This window comes from Nelusetta ayraudi, unplaced genomic scaffold (genome assembly GCF_046127955.1).
Source record: "Nelusetta ayraudi isolate G7.1 ecotype Tasmania unplaced genomic scaffold, CSIRO-AGI_Nayr_v1 ptg000042l, whole genome shotgun sequence".
NCBI classification, from domain to species: domain Eukaryota; kingdom Metazoa; phylum Chordata; class Actinopteri; order Tetraodontiformes; family Monacanthidae; genus Nelusetta; species Nelusetta ayraudi.
In genome coordinates this window covers 18,260,431-18,281,331 of record NW_027466092.1, presented here as the reverse complement: position 1 = coordinate 18,281,331, position 20,901 = coordinate 18,260,431, and the positions used below count along the sequence as shown (strand labels likewise).

The following is a 20,901-nucleotide window of genomic DNA, read 5'->3' as shown; positions in this document are numbered from 1 at the left end:
CATTGTTAAAACAGCGTTGACCTAATGTTAGCTGTTTAGCTTTAGCGGATGTAGCTTCTCCTGAAGGCTCTCTCCCTGCTGCCTGTGTGATAGCAGCGCGTGATGAGCCTGCTGTTTACATTCTAGTTCAGGGCTGTGCAGACTTTTTGACTGGTGGGGCCATGACGGCTTACAAAATGTGACAGAGGGGCCGGAGCAGGTGGATGGAGTGTTTTGGGGAGCCACCTCATAGGAGGAAAAAATATGTTATGGGATATGTCGAAAACATGTTGCTTTAATGTCAGAAAATGAACCAAAGCATTGCAACAAAATATCTCCTTGACGTTCTCTCTGTTAAACACTGAAAATGAACCAATGAAGTACAGCTTTTTTTTTTCTATTGCTAACAGTTTCTGCTATTTAAAGGTCATTTAGAGTTACGTTATTCTTCAAGATATCATCACTGTGGCAGAAAGCTCAGGAACGCAGGGAAACTAAAACAACAAGGTTTAACAATATAGCTTCAAGTTTGGCTGTCCGGATTAAAAAGCTTGGCCGCATATGGCCCCCGGGCCATAGTTTTCCCAATGCCTGTTCTAGTTCAAATCTCATCGCTCTCCACTCTCAGTCCTTATATGTCGACTGTGCGGCTGAACTGTGACAGTTCAGAGTGGACTTATGTAACAAGTGACCACACACATCCCCCCCCCCCTCTCTCACGATATGTACTGTATACGTGCAGATTAAAGCCGGTGGCGGGCTGACATCACATGACCCAGCACAACTGAACTGTTTGAATCAGCGTTAGAGAGACAAACACACGGCTTTTGCTCAAAGCGAGCACACGCACAGACTGTGGGTTGTTGCGGTGAGCACTTGATGGGCTTTGGATTCAACATCAATGTTACGTAAGGGGAAAGTCTAGTTACATAACGCAGTGCCGCCCCCACTCGCAGAGACAGGGAGAAGGGTCTCTCTCCGTGCTCGGGGGGGGGCAGACGTTTCAGCACCGTTGGCTGCAAAGCTGCAAAAGCTTGACCCCACGGTTTTGTTATTTGTCGAAAAAAATTTGTTTTGTTTTTGTGTTTGCACATGGCATGCACATTACCAGACTTGAAGACACACCCAGTTATATGCCTGCAAGGCTTGGAGGAAGTAGTTGAGAGGTTCTGTCCTTTGTTTTGGGACTAACAGTCAACCTCAACTTTTAACACAGCCAATCCTCGACTCACAAAGGTTTACTTTAAATGCACAAAAAGGCTTTTTGTTGTTGTTGTCGAGAAAGTATTTACACACAGAGCAGCAATTGAACAGCCGGGACCCTTAAAACTGAAAGTCAGTTTTTATAGACATGGCACTGTAGTTAAAGCAGAGGTGTTAGAACTCCTAAAACTGCTGCTTGCAGAGAGAAATTATTGGACGCACACACGCACGCATACACACACACACACACACACACACACGCACACACACACAAACACGTTCCACAAAGTTAAGCTGACTTTAGAAAGAAAGTTAGAAATCTAAACACGAGATCTTCATGTTCAGATTTCTCCGTGCTTGTGCTTGAGTCTGGACTGCTCCTGCACAAGCACACAGTTTGGAATGACCTGAAGCTCCCCCTTCTGGTCACATTCCAACTATTTCAATTCACCGTGTAACACAGCAAGACCTGTTAACAATCATGTTCAGTATTTGTGTTATTTATTAAATAACAATTGAAAGTGCTTTACACAAAACGCAGTGATTCTACTGGAGGAAAAACTATATTGCAGTGTAAATGGTTGAGACAGAGAGACATCACACACCGTGTGTGTGAGTGTGTGTTGCACTCCTGCTCCTTGTTGAGTGAGCGGAAGCGACTGTTTGACAGGCTCACCTCCACGCCAGTCTCCTCTTTCTCCTGTCCTTCAGGACCAAGACGACCCCTCACACCCACACGTGACAATACACAACTAATAACAGTGAACTGACACCACTGGGTGCTCATGACAACGTGCTAAATTGCTAGCCTAAATTGTAGTTTAAGGGTGAACAAAGCGGTGTGGAAGATGTAGCAAGAGTTTCACCCTTCCACTTGCAGTATTCTGTGACTACTGAATTTGTGACTTTCTTCATGTTGACTTTATCAGCAAAACAGCAACAGTCCTTTAATCATCATCATATTCTTTGCTGTGTGTGTGTGTGTGTGTGTGTGTGTGTGTGTGTGTGTGTGTGTGTGTGTGTGTTTTCTGTGTTCTTGTTTATCCTTTGCAAGTACAGTCACTCAACTATGAAATGTTATTTTTTTTAAATACCAATTAAGGGAAATTAATTGGTGTGTGTGTGTGTGTGTGTGTGTGTGTGTGTGTGTGTGTGTGTGTGTGTGTGTGTGTGTGTGAATGGGTGAATGAAAGGCCTTTGTTTAAGTGTCTGGGCTACTGTGAAGGTGCTGGAAAAGCAATATATAAATGCAGTCCATTTACCATTTACCAAATTGAAATTTTTTCACAGCACACCTGATACTATCTCACTGTACACAAGTGTGCCGTGGCACAGTGGTTGAAGCACTGCCTTAGAAGACACTTAATTGGTATTAAATAATCCTAAAACTAAAACTAAGTGAACAGCTTTATTTCGAAGTGATACACTGAGAGTGTTGACTGCTAATTGTGTTGTGGATTTTTTTGTTTTACTTCTTGCACATTCAAACGTTCTTAATATGGAGATTTTCGTGTGTGTGTGTGTGTGTGTGTGTGTGTGTGTGTGTGTGTGTGTAGGGGGTGGAAGGGATGGGTTTTCTGTGTTCTTATATTTCCTTTGCATTGCTTTTAACTGCTGGAAAGCACTTTCTGCTGCATTTCAATTGTTTCAAAAGTGTCGTATGAATGTTTTATTGATGAGTATGTGTGTGTGTGTGTGTGTGTGTGTGTGTGTGTGTGTGTGTGTGTGTGTGTGTGTGTGTGTGTGAGAGAGAGAGAGAGAGAGAGAGAGAGAGAGAGAGAGAGTCATGATAACATCACACAGTTACTTCTGATTGGCCCAAATTCTGTCTTCTATCATTGAAAGCAGCAGCAGAACTGATGAGCACAGATCAGGCGGTGGTCCTCCAGTCTTCTGCTGTCCAGGTGTCCTGTGTGAGTTGTAGCTGATGGAAGGAGCTGGCGGTGGGCTCCTCTGCTGCTGCAGACCCTCCTCTTCAAGGTTCGATGAGCTGTGCTCAGTTCATTGGCATACCTCAGTAGTAACCAGTGGTTATTTAGGTTGCTGCTGCCATGATGTCATCTGGAAAGTGTTGGTCCATTCTCCACTGACCTCCGGCACTAGCAAGGTATTTTGGTCAACAGACCTGTCGATCACTAAGTCTCTCTCTTTCTCTCTCTCTCTCTCTCTCTCTCCCTCCTCTGTAAACTCCTGTGCCTGAGAATTCAGTCAGAAAATTCGGAATAGTCAGTCAGTCTCTGAAATACCCAGGGCAGCCAAACAGTCTCCACTCAGCACACAATGCTCAGGGTGAGTGTGCGAGTGACTTGAATCACCTCGCTTTTCCATTCCCATACTTGAACTTCAGCAGGTCATCTTGACCGTGTCTCCTTTGCTGAATGCGTTGAGTTGCTGTCTTGTGATTGGCCGATCAGATATTTGCCTTAACATGCGGCTGAACAGGTGTACCAGATTTGGTGGCCCGAGGGTGTGTGTAGAACTCCTGGAGTACTTCTTCTTCTCTGGTTTCGGAGGTCAGACGGGATCAGTAGGCGACTCCTGCAGTGTCAAAGGTTAAAGAGAGTGTGTTTATGAGAAAAAGAGAGAGAGAGAGTGTGCGTGTGTGCGTGTGAGAATCTATATAGGGAGGGCCAATTATCGAACCTCATCTCTTTCTACTGCTGTACGCATGACATGGAGTTGCAAAGGTGAGTCTTTCACTTGTATTGCAACACTACTTGTTGAGAATTTTAATATACTTTAATCTGTACTTCCTACTCCAAACAGTCTGATTACTTCATTCACTGCATTTGAACAGAATTTACTGTAAATTTCTTTATTTTTGTATCACTGCAAACACTTGAAGACCAATGCCACCCAAAAGTGAATCAATGCAAAAGAAAAGCCAATGCAGTGGATTCATCAGTCTATACTGGCATATGATGCAATGAATAAGAAATGAGGGACACTAAACCATATGTGTTCAGCTGTGTTGTGGAGTGAACTAATTCTAGACGAAGGAAGAAAGCAAAGTGTACACTCACTTTTCCTCCACGGCAGGGTATTCCTCAGCCATCCCCAAAGTTTAAAAGACATGTTTGAAGTCGAATCGAACCCCAAAATTCTACGTGTGAATTAATCTTCATTATTATCACTATATTTGTGTTATTTAAAATTAGATGGTCAATTCTTTCATAGTTTTCAAATTATTAATGTGATGTGAGTTACGTATACGTAGAAGTACTGATTCTTCATATATTAATGTAATACCTATATATATATATATATATATATATATATATATACATATATATATAGGTATTACATTAATATATATGTATATATATATAAATATATGCAAATATAAATGTAACAAAAATACATACTGAAATGTAAGTATTGTTCTTTTTCTCACTCTGGTATTGGTTTTTTAGTATTGGTATTATGGTCCACCTTACCACTGAGACTTTTACACTTTTTACAATTCCTCATTGAAGATCACACTGTGTGCTTTACATGGGCCTCCATAGTTGTGGATTTTCTTTCTTCTTGTCTTATATGATCAATGAGGCTGATTTAATGGATGAATGGATAGCGGTTTTAGGGATGAGTTATAGGACAGGTCAGAGGTCAGTGTCAATCTTCAGCAATGTGTCCCGGTTGTCACATTCTTCTGTGGTGACATCTTGAGAAAAGTTCAAGTTGACCTGTCACAGTTCCCTCAGCTGGTTCTAACTTACAGAAGCAATGTGGAGCTGTATGCTAAAAGAACTGTATGTCCACACTGATGAAGACGAAAATGCTGACGATGATGACGTTGACACCAATTGCTTTTAGATCTGAGCACATCTGCTGGGAGAATGAAAAGAGGGGAGAAGAGGAGGCGAAGATGGTGAGAGGAAAATATCGATCATTTATAATATTTAGAATTGACACACTGTATATAAATGTCAACTATAAATATCAATATTAATAATATTATAATTTATATTTACATTTATATATATATATATATATATATATATATATATATATATATATACATATATATATATATATATATATATATACATACATATATATATATATATATATATATATATATACATACATATATATATATATATATATATATATATATGTATATATGCGTATATACATATAGATGTATATACATAAATATATACACACACATATATATGTATGTATATATACATACACACATCATACATATGTACACATGTTTCCTATTCTCAGTGGTGTGTGTGTGTGTGTGAAAGAGAGAGAGAGAGAGAGAGAGAGAGAGAGAGAGAGAGAGAAACCTCACCTCTGACCTGTGCCATGTGAGTTGTAGGTGGAAAGGCGACATCGGCAGCAGGGTACCAACTGCTTGTGGTCTTGCTGTCGCCGCCTGACTGCCGTTGTCCTCTGAGCGTCTTCCACCGCTCCTTCCTTTTCCTCTGCTCTCCCACAAATACTCACGCACACTCGGGTCCATGACAAACTCTGCAAGCGAAATTCAGAAAAAGCTTTAAAGTTTGCAACCAGATCACTTGACCCTCGCTCAACCCCTGCCTCCTTTCTGGTGGGGGGTGCGGGGGGGGGGGGGGGTGTTGGAGGTTGGGGGGGGGCAATAAAAGGACACTAGAGAAGGTCTCACACACACGTACACACACGCTAGAGGCTGTCAAAAGGGGCTGCTGCTCCACTTGAGGTGCCAATAAAGTTTTACAGGAGCACCAGAGGTCAACTGGTTGATCTCTATATTTTGTATTTCTGGTTCGGGTCACAGAGACATGTGGGGCAGGCAGTGCCGTGTTCGCCCCAACATAGCCAACTACCTCTTCGTGTGTATGAGTGTGCCGTGTCCTCGGCAGGTGGGGGGCGGAGGCTACGAGTCCACCGTCTCTCAGGAAAAACAGGACGCCCTGAGCAGCGATGGACCCGCCCACTGCGATGGTCCAATCACACCAATCCCTCTTAAGGTCAGAAGACAAAACACATCTCAAAACGTCCTTATTAACATCATCAATGGCCATCCACTTGTGTTTCTCCCTGTCAAAGAACATGATCACTCCTGCTGCTGCTGCTGCTGCTGCTGCTGCTGCTGCTGCTGCTGCTGCTGCTGGGGTTTTAGTATAAAGAGTGTCTGTCATCTTGTGCCGCTTCAGACAGACAAATCAGGTCGTCTCCTCCTGGAAACACCTGCCGACCTCCAGAACCTTCTGCTGCTGAGGAAGACCAAGAAAGAGCAGAGAGTTGCCTTCCGACGCCCCGCTGCATCCTCTGCTGTCCACCTAGTGGTAACACACGTTAAACACACGCACACACACCAGTGGCGGGCACTTCAGTGACGTCATACATGGCCCTATCTAGATGAAGACCCCTCATAATACCATCAATACTATCAAAACTCAAAAATAAATGAACATTTTAAGACATTAGGCAACAAAGGTCTAATAAGTCTGCCTGCGCTGGATGAGCTTAAACAAGTTTCTCCGATAAACTGGGCGAAAAACAAGACAAAAAAAAAAAAGGTAACAGATTTTTTTGCGTAACAAAAACGTGCCTTATTTATTCACATTATAAATTGCAGGTGTCAATTTAACTTCTCCTCCTTCCACCATCAGAGCTCCAAGTTGAGTCCATCTGGCACTAACAAGTGCTTATCCAATCACAGTTCCGCATATGGAGTAAGACCTTCTAGATGGTCTTGGCATCACAGATCTGAGATCTGATTGGCCATCACAACTGATTGAGGTCCATTAACTCACAGCACAGACAGGAGCCTGCAATGCTGATTCTGTTGGCTTCAGGCAGATTTTATAGAACCTGACAACATGAGCTGGATGAAATATGATTGGATAAAAACTCTACTGTAATATACACATATAACATAAAAGGATGGCAATGAGAAGCAGCTAAAGGGCGTTGTGATTAGGGGTAGGACTGGAAAAGTCAAGCACTTCTTCCTACTCCTTTCGAGCATATTTAAGTTGTGGACATTTGTTTTTGTTGTTGTTGTTGTTGTTGTTTTCCTTGAGTAATAGGCTTACATATCTTTACTATTGTATCTTTTTATTTCTTTTCCTTCTTTTTATGCTCGAATAAAGAATAAAAATACATTTTAAAAAACACTAGAAGCAGTTGTCAAAGTGGATAAAATGACATGAAGAAAACAGACTATGAAGAGGAACTTTATTATCATATTTACAGAGGAAAAAACACTTCTAAGTAGGTTTCGGTCAGACCTAGAAGATCTTGCTGGCCCTGACGGCCCACAGCTGACACACACCCACAGCACAGACCGGCGGTTGGTTTCTCACTGATCATGTGATGTGTGCCGCAGCCTTACTACGTGGATGAAGACGACTTTTGGAAGGCCTGTGATCAGAACCAGCTGCTGGTCATCGATAAGTACCTGTCCGTGGGCGGGGACGTGAATGCCTGCAACACAGTGAGTGACCTAAACTCACCGCTGACTGTTTGTACCCCTCTGCCTACTAACACTTTGCTGTGTCTGTGTGTGCAGTTCAACCGTACAGGACTGCACAGGGCATCTACTCATGGACACACGGAGGTTGTCACAAAGCTGTTGGAAGCCGGTGCTGACATCCACAGCAAAGACAAGGTACTAAACCACAGGGGTAGAGAACAAGGACACATTCTAGTGATAAAGCCACGTATTGGACCACCATCAGAGCCAGTTCCAATCAGGGTCAGGGATTAACTAAGTACAAATACTTCATCACTGTGTTTAAGTGGATTTCTTTAGGTATCTGTACTAAACTTAAGTATTTATTTTTCTGACAACTTTTTATTTTTACTCCTTATATTTGTATACAAATATCTGTACTTTTCACCCTCTCCATTTGAATAACATACTTATACGTTCAAAAGTCTTGTTAAAAGTAATTAACTTATTATTACAGTCACTGCTTGAAGTGGATCTATTTCTTGTTGTGTAGTACAATATAAAAGTGAGTCATCTTTTAGAGGGTGATTATTTTAGAGTTGCTCAACTTTAGGGTCACTGTTCAAGCACGTTTTCAGCGGAGAGAAAATTAAAAATGGATGAATTAACATTGGTTGTTGTTATGTATTTAGTTAAGTAAATAGAACGATATAGGAGTGACCCACTAGGGGGAGCTATAGGATGAGGATTAAGCGTGTGGACTTCTAGAGTCAGCGCTTGAGTGGTTGTTGTTGTTGCTTGCTCTCTCGTCAGCGTTGTTAACCTGTTTTGACTTGGTTCCAGTTCCGTGTTATTAAAGCTTATTTATCTCCCTACGATCCTCGTCATTCATGTATAAGTAGCGGACATGATAGTTGTTGTTATTAAAATCATTTTTCATTTAAATTATCAACTAATATAACTGATGTGAAAGTTTGACTTTTTACTATCTCACAACCTAAATTTTCTTACTTTCACTTGAGTAAAGTTGTCAGAGTACTTTTACTTTTACACAAGTATCCATACTTCAATACAGAATGTGAATGTTTTTGCCAACTCCGGTTCTAATGTTCCGCTTGTGTACAGCTGTGGTCCACGTGTCTCCACTCAGCGTGTCGAGCCGGGCACCTTCCTGTCCTTAAACTGCTGCTGGACCACGGCGCCGAAATTGGTGCATTAGACAAGGTAGTGCTGCACAAAACTCTGTCACTGTCACTGCGGCTAATGTAAGACAAATTACTGCTGTCACCATGTCTGTGCGTGTGCGTGTGCGTGTGCGTGTGCGTGTGTATAGCTGGACAGCACTCCTCTTCATGTTGCTGTGAGGACCGGACACCTCGACTGCGTCGAACATCTGATTCAGTGCAAAGCTGACATCAACACGCAGGACAAAGTCCGTATTTATATCGCACAGTGACATCTGGTGGCCAGCGGGTGTATTGCAATTTTGCAATATTAGCTCTGCAAATGATTAGACTGATATGCAACAGCATAAACCATTGATCAACAGTTGTTCTGTTTAGTACTCTCTCTCCCTCTCTCACTGTGTGTGTGTGTGTGTGTGTGTGTGTGTGTGTGTGTGTGTGTGTGTGTGTGTGTGTGTGTGTGTGTGTGTGTTGTTTCAGGAAGGGGACACTCCTCTTCATGACGCTGTTCACCACAACAGGTTGAAAATCATCGAGTTGCTGTTGCTGCACGCTGCTGATACAAGCCTCACCAACCAGGTAACACTCACCTGGGACACCGGTGGGCGGCTGCAGTCAGTCCCATCGTCTGCAGAGAAAAAGCAGTGACAAGTCAGAGAGAGGCTGATGCGAGAACACATGTTTTGATCGCCGTTAATCAGCTAATCGACTGGTTGTGGTTTGTTACGGCGTTCACGCCAACCTCTCTGTCGTGCACAGGAAGTTATAAAACACAACAGCCAATCAGAACAAGGGATTTAGACATGCCTCTGTGCCAACTTGCCGCTGAGGTCCCGGCATTTTCTCATGCTGTCCCTCTGTCTGTGTGTCAGAATGGATCTCGTCCTCTAGATGGCGCTCTTGAGTGGCAGAATGACACAAGGACTCTTTTCACTGATCAGGACAACAGGAAGTGATGTCACTGACATGCTGCCAGCAGCACAAAGGAATCCTACCCAGTGTTTCAACACTGCACCCCCTTTTCTTCTTCAGCGAGTTTAAAAGTCAAGTCAAAGTGAACTGTATTCTCGATTCTGCTCTGCTGTATGCAAGTGACACACACAGGATCGAAGCTCTGTTTCCGTCATGTCCACAGTGCAAGTGAATAGAAACAAATTAGGACTATGAAACACATTGCATTTGAATAGCATAGAAATGCACGTCTCTTAAAAAGAGTTGTGATTGAGGCTCATAAGCAGCTCATTCAGCCGCTTTTACTTTATATTATGTTTAAAACCTGATAATAGAAATGTTTGAATAATGCAAATAAAGTTTGGGGTGAAAGTTTGATCTCAATGAGATTTCCATTTCAGTTTAAAGATTCCCGTGGGAGGCCCGGGGGCAAATCCAATGACTAGAAGTGAGGCGCTGATATGTTGTCACAGTTCCTTTGATGGGTGCACTGAGTTTGTCTGGCATTCTGTCAAATTGCATGTGAGGCTGACGCAAACGCTCAAATTATGTGGCACTGAAAAGAGAAATGTTTGGTTGCAGCCAGTCACAAGACTCCAGTTCATATGGAAGAGAAAATTAAAACCAGACGGGAAGGGGTGGGGATGGGGCTGGGGAGGAGGAGGAGGAGGAGGAGTTCTCTTTGTGCTGAGCCTCATGTCTCTGAGCTCCTCAAACTCAAGGCCCCGCTAAGTGATGTGGCTTCAATCTATATGGGACTAATCAGCGAGGGAGGGGCTACAGACATTAACAGCAGCACGGTAGTGCAAATGCACCATAGTGAGAAATAAAGGTCAAGGCTGCCGTTTTCCACAAAGGGGCGCCACAGATTCAGTTTGCTCCTCCGTCTGATGCGATGGAAGGAATCAGAGACTGAAGACATTTCACCAGGGAGGGATCCTGATTTGGACAAACAACCAATTGGCATTCAGGCTCGATAAAACAAAACTTCAGCTGACTTATCAAACAAGATCAAATAATCATTTTCCAGGGACTTGGTGAAGTGAGTGGGAGCCAGGTGTCGGTGGCTTTTATCTAAAACATCATAGAATGGTCAAAGTTTAGAAAGCGCCGTCCCTGTGACAGTGAATGCCTCTCAAGGTTGCCGGTCCCATCGGACCTGTTTGTGCACTTCCTGACACTTGACACCTCAGCGTGCAAGTTCAGGAGAGCACCCGGCCTGAGGTGGGGGAGGTGTCTGCAGCAGTCAATGAAGCTCCTCCCGCGGCAGCGGCACACGCTGATGCTTCGGAGAGAGTCTCACAGCGCTGGATGTGGGGGGGCCTCAGAGTTCACACAGCCTAGGAGCTCTGTTAATCATTGAGGCTCGCCTGGTGACTCATTGACCGAAGAAGCCTTTTCTCCCCGGAACTCGGACCCCGACTCACTCAAAAGTCAGCAGGAAGATGAGGAGAAGCCTTCCGCTCCTCTTCTTCTCCTCCTCTTGTTCCTTCAACCAGCTCTGCCAAGCTCCACCTTCACTGGAACTCCTCGGCTCCAACCCACTAGGGAGCAGAGCTTCAGACTAGTTGCCTCCTCGGCAACAGCAAACACAGGCTAATTCTGCAGCCAGACAGAAGCTCCTTCAGCACTTTAGTTCCAAGGACCAAGAACAAGACCAGGACCAGGACCAGGACCAGGAATCTGGGAGTCCTGCTGCAGAGGTCTGCAGCAATGGTTGATGGCAAACCACGAAGTGCTGGGCGGTCACCTCCAGATGGAGGATGGGGCTGGGTGATCGTCGGATGCTGCTTCATGATGACGGTGTGCACGCGAGCGGTGACCAGGTAACATACACACAAGCACACACTCAAAACTCAAAGATTTAAAAGTTTTGCAAAAATCTGCAATCACAAACGTGAAAGCTGGATGTTCGACCCAAAGGGAAGTAGATTTAGTAGCAGGATGTAGGATGTTAACAAGTACCATGCAGTGTCAAGCTGGGAGGGACAGCTTGACACTGCATGGTACTGAAGAATAGGAGGGACCCGTTGAATAATGACAGTGCGCCGCACTTTGCCACAAGAGGTGTCACAACACTTCTTCTCAGCCTCTAACTATTGGGCATTTTCTCCAGCCGACCTCTTACATCACAGACCAAACAATCAACACACAAGGTTATCTTTACACTAATCTCCAGCACGCGGAGCACCTCAGCATTCACCGCATCCCTTCATTGAGTCACTCTGGCAAGTGGCAACTTGCTGCACATCATCCATCAGCTTGTTTTCTGTGACAAGTTCATCAAAGTCATGTTAATGCATTTACTAATTGAGTTCACTGAAGTGAAAATACTGCATTGAGCCTCCGACTTGTCACCTGGTGCTAAACAAACCGAGGGGAAGCTCCAGTGATTTACTAACCAAACATCCCTGATGATGCTAGCTGGTCCCATGATGCTGATTAGCAACCCGTTGGTCTATTTAACAGTTTACGGACATAAAAAGGCTGCGTTATCAGAGCAAAGCCGATCCTGAACTTAGACAAGTCTTTGTGCAGTCTGAGCACCATCATCATTGTCATCATCATGAAGATTGGAGATATATAATCGTTATTGTTTCACTTACACTTTACAGACATAATCTCAAATGTAACTTGTTATCTGGCTGGGTGCTAAATTACTATAAGTATGCTTCTGAGTACTCAAAAACCCAAGACTCAACCTGAAGTTTCCTCATCGGCCCAAAATGCTGTTTTCGGTACGCTCCGCTGGCGGTCACATCAGGGGTGTATCGCACAAAAGAAGGATTAAGAAAGCCAGAACAAGGGAAGAGTGCGGTTTGACCTAATTTAGCCGGCCTGATCGGATGCTTGTCTGCTTGAGGGAGGCGGAGAAGGTGCAGCGACGTCGAGCCAGAGGTATAGGCAGTGTAAGGAGCGTGCGATTTGCAGCCATATTAACCACACAGCGATCGATGACTAATGCAAAAATGGAACAGAGTGGTGCAGCAAGCATTTCCCCTGCTGAACAACAAGTGACTTTAAACAAACACAAAGAGGCGACAGATAAGACTTAAACAGGAAAGAACTGGGAATCACCTCACAGCTGTACACTTTGCTTCACTTTTGCAGACCGCAGGGTTTACGGAGACACCTGTAAACCAGAGGCAGCGTGCCAAAACCTTCTATTAGATTCCTTCCTTCCTGAGTGTTCCACAATGAAAGATTCCTGCTCAGCCATCTGATTTAAATAACACAAACTGCAATCCCTAGGAGGAATTTGATATTTTCAATTCCAGTTTCTACACAGCTCCAAAACAAATAGCAATCATGTCTTCTGATCTTAGCCGGTGCAATAGCACGTGCACTGTTTTCACAAACAGTGGCTGTGCACAACTGCCACCAGAGAGATTAGCCTGCAAAATGATTGTCATCAAGCAGAAATGAATAGACAGCAGCAACTATATCTGTTTGTATTTTTGCTTTTATGATGATAATAATGACGCAACGTATTGACAGAAGCTCATATAATTACTGTTTAACTACAATCTGCAAAGGAACTAAGCTTCCTTATACACTGTAAAGGAAGCTTAGTTCAACAAAAAGAAATCAGGGAGATTTGAACTCGTCGCAGTCATTTTGTGAAGCAGGGGTCCAATTTCCTAATTAACGCCGACTCCTTAACGCAGAACTAACAGTTGACGCTGACTCCTGCTGGACTCTGTTAGCAGAGCATTGCAAGGCATTCTTCACCGTCAGTGGCTTGGATGTTTGCCCATTAGGACGTGTTAAGATCAACCTCATTTCCTTTCCGTCTCACTCTCGGTCATCGTCGTAAATATTTGATGATTATGTTTTACAGTAAACCGGGCATTCACACACTTGAAGGCGTGGCAACAAGATTTTTATTTCCGCATTCACAACTTGGACCTGACAACCTGACAAAGGAGAGGGAGGAAGGAATCTTCTGTCACAACAGAAACAACAGGAAAAAAAAAAAAAAGAGAGAATGAAATCTCATCTTTTGATCTTATTTGCAGCTTTGGTGTTCGCTGCCCTTTTGCAAACAGGAACACAGAGACTACACCAACCTCTGTTTCTTTCAACAGCGCACAAATAAACTAGACTCCTAAAGACTCCTTGGACTTCCTGCTGGACACTGATAAACAACACAAAAACTCACTAACTGATCAATCAAATGAATCAATAAGGAAAGATAGAGAACTGTCAGGAAGTTGTTCGTGATGCGTCAAATTTCTATGCCTTTAAACCACAGGTGTCAAACTCTGGCCCGCGGCCCAAATTTGGCCCCCAGTGCAATTATATTTGGCCCGTGAGGCAATACAAAATCACTACTAAGGCTGTGCATGTGCTGCTATTATACAGCACATGCACCGCTAATACTACAAATCCAAGAATGTTCTGCTTGTAATTCAGACAGGACAAGCATTGAAGGATATTATTATTACTTAATTGGTTTATTGTTGTTATTTCTTTTTTAAATGTGTTATTAGTCCTTGGAAAACAAGGTCACTGTTGACATCAGAAAGCTCCAAATAAAAAAGCCATTCGATTTTATTGACATTTGTTATGAGTTTTTTAATTTGACATTTGATTTTGCATGTGAGAAATATTAAGTATAGTATTAAGCTTTGCTTTTTCCAAATTCAGGTTGAAGCAAAACTTGTTTGGGTCCATATTAAAAGGGTCAATGGAGAAAGATTTCTTTCAATAAATATCAGTGTTGGCCCGCAACTTTGTCCAAGTTTTAAATTTTGGCCCACTGTGTATTTGAGTTCGACACCCCTGCTTTAAATCAAAGGTTATGAATTGTATGTACCTCTCTCCAAGTAGCCATGTGCTTAGTGGCCTTGTGACCTCAGTGGTCACATGATTCAGTTAGTCTGTACTTCTGAGTGGCTTTGCGGTTAGAGTTGCGGTTCTACCACGATGGTTCACTTCCTAGTGAGAACTACCTCAATACGAACATTCTCAGTGGTTCCCCTGGTAGGTAAGCAAGTCATGTTTGACACAGAGATCACCGTTCGTGACGGCAAGGCCATGTCAGCCTGGTATTACCTTTCCAAGAGGGCCCTATCAAGTTCAGGACGTAGAAGCGAGACTGCAAACAGGGTTGCAGTTGAAAGTGGAACAGGAAAAGGGGATTCTTAGCACATGGTGCTGGATCAATAAAGATATTACAAAACAGGATTGAAAAGTTGAACAGACGGAAAGTACTTGGAGCTTTAGAGCACATGTGGGCAAGGACTAATATATTATATACTAGATAAGTGGATAGAAAAAACTGGCATAGAGCCAGATAGTGTGACTGAGGTGGTTCCCCGAGGCTGAATCAAAGGAATATTTTCTCAACAGGTTTGGTCACGTAAATTCTCCTCATTTTGTTCCAAATTTTCTTCCCATTTTTTTTCTTTGCAACCCTGCTGCTGTTTAGCGCCCAGTTTGTCCCGTGTTGAGCCATTAAGGCGGCACGACTCAGACAACTGTCCTCAACCCGTTCTGACCCTGTGGGCGCGTGTCTGCAGCAAGACACCTGAACAAACACGTTCATTTCGTAACGTCAACACATAGAGGCAACACATTCAGGCCTGAGCTAAGACTGTGCACATGGGCTCTATCATCAGTCTGACACCTCAGCACCTGCACACGCACATGCACACACAGACAACACATGGCCTCAGACATCCAATCAGTCACCCATCCCAACCACAAGCAATCGTTAACTCTTTTTACTGTAAGTTCAAATTTTTAATCATTCGTGATAACTTCGCTACTGAGTGAGCTGTGCAGTGTTGACACTGACCTGCTGTACACGTCAGACCTGAGGCACAGACGCAAATGAAGAGGATTTTTAGCAGTAAAAAAAGAAACCTAATTGAAATATTTGCCAATTTCCACACAATTACTACCACCTGGTGGCTGCCCTCTGTAATGCTGTTTGTTTACCTGTTGCTGCTGTTAAATATATCAGTAAAGGAAGTGCGGTGTGTTTACTGCTTGAGTTTCTGTGACATTTGACCACCACCATCTATGACCTCTGACACACTTCCTGTCACTTTGAGCGCACTCACGGTGCTCTCTCCCACAATAGAGAAGGACCCTGTCAAGGACGAGCCAGTGATTACTGTGGTCCACCAGTCAAATCAGTTACATAACTCAAGCGTCAATTTGACAGAGATCAGCTAAAAACCAGACAGTCTTTACGTAACACACATGCTCACACACAATGCTGACCCTGCACTGATCAACAAGGTTTCCTGATCAGTGATTGATGATTCCTGCTGTGCCGTCCTGTGCGTCTGTGTCCGTGTAGGTGTATCTCCATCTTCTTTGTGGAGTTCCAAAGCCACTTTGGCTCAGACTACGCAGCAACGGCCTGGGTCCACAGCCTGGTGGACTGCACCACCATGCTTTGCGGTCAGTACCCCACCCCCATATCCAAAAAGAATCTGTCCACCCCCAAATGTTCACTGACTCCATTTCTATATGTCTTTGTGTGACTGGGAAGGGGAAGGGTGAGGTGGGCAACCTTTGGCTGACTCATTTTATGACAAGGACATAGGGTGGATTTTATAGGCATGGTATGCATTAATGACAGGTTAACAATTGGAATTGACTGGATGTTAAAAGCCAAGTGTGTGTGTGTGTGTGTGTGTGTGTGTGTGTGTGTGTGCGTAGCTCCTGTCGGCAGCATGGTGGGTAACCGCTGGTCATGTCGGGCGTCCGTCATCCTCGGGGGGCTGCTGTCCTCCAGTGGACTCCTAATAAGCTCCTTCAGCAACAGCCTGGAGTTCCTCTACGTCAGCATGGGAATCCTGACAGGTTGGCACACGCAAGGGGACACGCAACATATCTATACTCACGTGGCTGCTTTAAGGTGCAAGTGGCGACACCATGTGGCTATTCAGAAAACCAAATTCAACTTAACCAGAAGCGTTTGGGTTTCTCTTGGTTTGTGGGGAAAGTCAATCCTTCGTTCTGAGGGGACAATAGGACAGTATTCCCAATCCCTCGCTGCTATGGCTCTGTTAAATCTGGCCATTGCACTGTCTAGTTTCAACTCTGGCCTGTTCTGTGTGGGCCCTGACCCTGTCTGAGTTCAGTGGGGGCATTGTCGCTCACCAGTTAGGGATTGCCAGAGGTTACACTGATAGACTGTTCCCAAGTTGGCTTCCAAGTTGAAAGTTCAGTTAACTATCACCAGCAGACCTAGTTGGCAGACTGATTAAGACAGCAGCTAAAGCTTGCGGATCAACATTTTAAGATGAGTGGGAAGAAAACAGAACTTCTTGAGGGAAGAGAAAAGTAAAGTCAAACATGGTTGGAGACGTACTGAACAAATTCGGACCAGAACAAAGTTAATAGGACACAATAAAAGTCATACATTTGCTTCTGGGAATGGCAGAATTTGGACAAAAAACAAAACAAAACCATCTCTCTGAGTTCAGTAGGATCTGGGAGTGGAAAGGATTTGTATTTTGACAAAGACATTAAGGAACAGAATAGGAAGTTCACATTTCTTTTGTGTGGTTTCAGGTCTTGGTTTCGCTCTCTGTTACACACCAGCCATCGTCATGGTGGGCCGCTACTTCCGCCGGAAGAAGGCCCTGGCGTACGGCATTGCCATGTCCGGCAGTGGCATCGGCACCTTTGTGTTGGCGCCAGTGGTGCAGCTGCTCATCGAGCTGTACTCGTGGCGAGGGGCTGTGCTCATCCTCAGCGCCTTCGTGGCCAACCTCTGTGTGTGTGGCGCGCTGCTCCGGCCAATCACACTCAGGGAGGTGGAGGATGAGGAGGCACAGTCAGCAGGAGAGGAGAAACCCGGTTGGTATGCGACAATGGGATATACCAGGCGAGTCTTTAACCGTCAAAACACCTCTTGCTGATTTCTGACTCCCATTGGCAGGTGGCCTCTCAGTGGACGGTGAGGACACTGTCAAACCACCAAAGTCGGAAGTCATCCAATGTCTGTCCGGGGACTTTTCTCTGCCTTCGGCGCTACTATCCGGAGAGCCCACCCCAAAGCCCGGAGGGAGGAGACCCTGCTTCCGAACCTGTTTCCTGACCAGCGAGGAGTACGGCTTCCTGCTGATGCCAGAATTCCTGGGCCTGGCCGCGTCCTTCTTGCTGCTGGCCAGCGGCTGCAGCCTGCCCTTCATCTACCTGGTGCCGTACGGCCTGGATGTCGGGCTTGGCCACCAGCACGCCGCCTTCCTCATGTCGATCCTGGGAGTCGTTGACATCGTAGGGAACATCACCTTTGGCTGGTTGACGGACAGGAGGTATATGCACCACATGCAACACCACCATTGAGTCCTACTCGTTCTGTGGGTATAATGTGGACTAACATCCTTCCGTCCATGTGCCAGGTGTCTGAAGCCTCGCCGTTTGGGCTGCTACATCTTCTCGGTGGCGATGGAGGGCCTCTGCTGTCTCTTTGTGCCGTTGCTCCGGTCCTTTCCGCTCCTCGTTCCCTTCGCCGTGCTCTACGGTTACTTTGATGGCGCCTACGTAGCACTGATCCCGGTAGTGACGTCGGACCTGGTGGGGACTCAATACCTGTCATCGGCGCTGGGCGTCGTTTACTTCCTCCACGCTATCCCCTACCTCATCTGTCCACCAATTGGAGGTGAGCTTCTAACACTCAATCGAGGGCGGATTGTGAGGGGTCAACAGATCGAAACAAATGTTTCAGGGAGCATCGCTGAGTAGCAGTTGTGTAAGGGTTAAGTCTAGGGCTGACCCGATACGATATTTTCACTTTCAATACGATACCGATATTTCAACCTTGAATATCGGCCGATACCGATATCAATCCGATATCAGCATGCTACAAACGAAACATACTTTCATTATTAATTCTGTAGTGTGGAGTGTTAAAAAAGGCAGCATCAAGTGATATTACTCCAACAGAGAATAAGAGTCAGAAGCAGTTGTATTGGAGAACATACCACTTATTATTAACAATTTTTTTTTTTTTTAAACTGCGGAATAGAAAAAATAAATTAAAAAATAAATCAGGAGGCCGTGAACAATGACCCAAATAACTTATAGTACAAACAATTCAAAACAAATGAACAAGTTTACTGCTCGTAAATTCTGAAAACAACTGAGAGCAGGAACAAAAAAACAGCAAAACAATATTGTCAGTTAAGTAAACTTGTGATGACCCCGACTCCTCCATCTCCACTTTCTGCAGTCCGAGCATGATGTGGAGATTCTTTTTTCGCTGGAGTAGAATGGACTGCTTTCTATCGGAGCGTTAATATCGGAGACTTAAGATGACGTCCGATATGATTCGATATTCCTTTTTTGGCTGATATCGGACCGATATCTGATATCAATATCAGATCTGGACAGCCCTAGTTAAGTCCTTGCCTTACCGTAGACACCAATCCTGCACATGATTCGAAAGACAAACACATTACAAGGCAAACTGACCATGTGGCATGAGCAGTACGACAACCAGCACAAAACCACATGAAGCTCACGTCCCACAGGATATACAGCTTCAATTGGATAGGATGGCTGTTTTTCCTGCTAACAGCACCATAAATGAATTCAACCGGAGATCCATGAGCAAAGCAAATGAATATGAAGGAAGTACATTTACCTGATGACCTGATGAGTTTCTGTCTTTCTGCAGGATGGCTGGTTGACGTTACAGGAAGTTACACCGCCACCTTCCTCCTCAGTGGCATCGCCATGCTGGCCAGCGCCTTCGCTCTCTCACTCTTGGCTGCAATACGTCGCTGCCGTGCGGCCATCCGTCAGAGGTCCCGCCCTCCCAACACTGCCAATGACTCAAACGTGGTCAATGGCTTTACCAAGGAGGCGGTCTGTCACGCCACGATCTCATAGCCTCCAGGAATGAACCAATCAGATTTATGGACCACAAAGACGTGGAGATTGTGCTTTGTCCACGGAGGAATTGGCCAAGCCCCCCGTCTGTAATTCTTTTTCTGCTGATGATCGTGCTATTTAACATTAGTTCACTTTTCAGATAGGCTCAGGTGTATTACTTCTGACTGACAACTTTTGACTGGAAACTTTACATGAAGAGAAACTATTTTTACCTGATGATCGAACAGTTTAATAAGCTTGTTTCACTCGTCCAAACAGAGCTACTTCAATCTCACCAAAGGTCCACAAGATGATTCTGCTCAGGGTCAAAATGTTGAATCATTGTGATTTCAGGGGATACTTCCATTTTTCCGCAATGCATAAATGTATTAAAGCTTGTCTGCAAACTAACGGAAATCTGCCAAAAAAAAAGGACAGATTTATCTGATAGGCTTATCAGTGTCTTAGTATCTGCTGAATAATTTTGTACTACATCAGTATTTGCTGGAGCTGTGAAATGAGAGTCTGATATTTTTATACTTGTCTTGTATAAAGTAAAATGAATAAACACAAACATGTGGATGTGGTGTTTAATCCTCTTCTGTAGTGTCACAAATACAAGCTAGTATGAGCAAAGAGATCAGACTTACATGGACCTAATGGGACAATAAATGTAAAAAAAAAAAAAAAAAAAGTCTAAAGAAGGAAATTAAAATTCATTAGACGAATGCTTTGATTTTTATGTTTAGTCTAAACTACCCAAACAATTTCTTCATACAGATTCAATCCCTTTCATTTGTTTTCAATTAGACTAAACGATGAGAGAGCTAATGTAGGGCTGTTGGAATATCAACCTATATGTATATATATACAGCATATATAAAATACATATACAGTCATATATATACACACATATTTATGTATGTATGTATGAAATCATTAATCCCTAAATTAAGACTGACTTACTAGCAGTGACTGAATTCTTTTCTGGATTGAGAAAGTCAGTCAATTATTTAAAACAATAATTGGCAAATATCATTTTATATTTCTTCTTTCTTTATTTTGTTTATGTAAATAGTTTTGAAATGAAAACTTAGTATTTGATGATTTTTAAAAAGGATTTTAAAGTTAGAAAGAGTGTATATTGATTTTTATTTATTTTTTTAAAAGTGGGTATTTTCATGTTTGTTTGTGGATGATGAAATGTTCATTAGCTTTGAGGGGGAAAAAAACACAGTTCCAAACTGTTTGGAAACAGTTTGCCTACGTTTTTCACTGGCAGCACAGCATCTTGCATATCAACCTCAGGTAATAAGAGTTAAATTAAGTGATGTTACATTATTTTAT

General features: G+C 43.7%; 3 protein-coding genes and 1 long non-coding RNA gene across 5 annotated transcripts in view; 3 read left to right on the top strand and 1 right to left on the bottom strand.

Moving 5' to 3' along the window:
• Positions 1 to 20,901, top strand: part of ppp1r3cb (protein phosphatase 1, regulatory subunit 3Cb) — an 84,030-nt gene that overhangs the window by 6,254 nt on the left and 56,875 nt on the right. The gene's annotated exons all lie outside the window — the stretch shown is intronic.
• On the bottom strand, positions 3,189 to 9,626 carry LOC142894030 (uncharacterized). The gene is made up of 4 exons (XR_012927764.1): positions 9,351 to 9,626; positions 5,489 to 5,667; positions 4,635 to 5,010; positions 3,189 to 3,717 (listed from the first exon to the last, which is right to left on the bottom strand). It is a non-coding gene; the product is annotated as an uncharacterized LOC142894030 (long non-coding RNA).
• Positions 4,937 to 10,097, top strand: LOC142894029 (uncharacterized). Its single transcript, XM_076035141.1, has 9 exons — positions 4,937 to 5,053; positions 6,039 to 6,146; positions 6,333 to 6,464; positions 7,511 to 7,618; positions 7,694 to 7,792; positions 8,702 to 8,800; positions 8,910 to 9,008; positions 9,241 to 9,339; positions 9,633 to 10,097. The coding sequence occupies exons 1-9, from the start codon at positions 4,937 to 4,939 to the stop codon at positions 9,714 to 9,716; spliced, it is 945 nt and encodes a 314-aa protein (XP_075891256.1). The 3' UTR covers positions 9,717 to 10,097.
• Positions 10,874 to 20,136, top strand: slc16a12b (solute carrier family 16 member 12b). Of its 2 annotated transcripts, XM_076035139.1 has the most exons (7): positions 10,874 to 11,537; positions 16,025 to 16,128; positions 16,390 to 16,533; positions 17,248 to 17,535; positions 17,618 to 17,993; positions 18,081 to 18,340; positions 19,358 to 20,136. In XM_076035139.1, exons 1-7 carry the CDS (start codon positions 11,425 to 11,427, stop codon positions 19,570 to 19,572), a joined length of 1,500 nt encoding a protein of 499 aa, XP_075891254.1. In that variant the 5' UTR covers positions 10,874 to 11,424; the 3' UTR covers positions 19,573 to 20,136. The 2 variants fall into 2 exon arrangements, with proteins under 2 accessions (XP_075891254.1, XP_075891255.1); XM_076035140.1 differs by lacking the exon at positions 16,025 to 16,128 and having other exon boundaries at positions 10,879 to 11,537.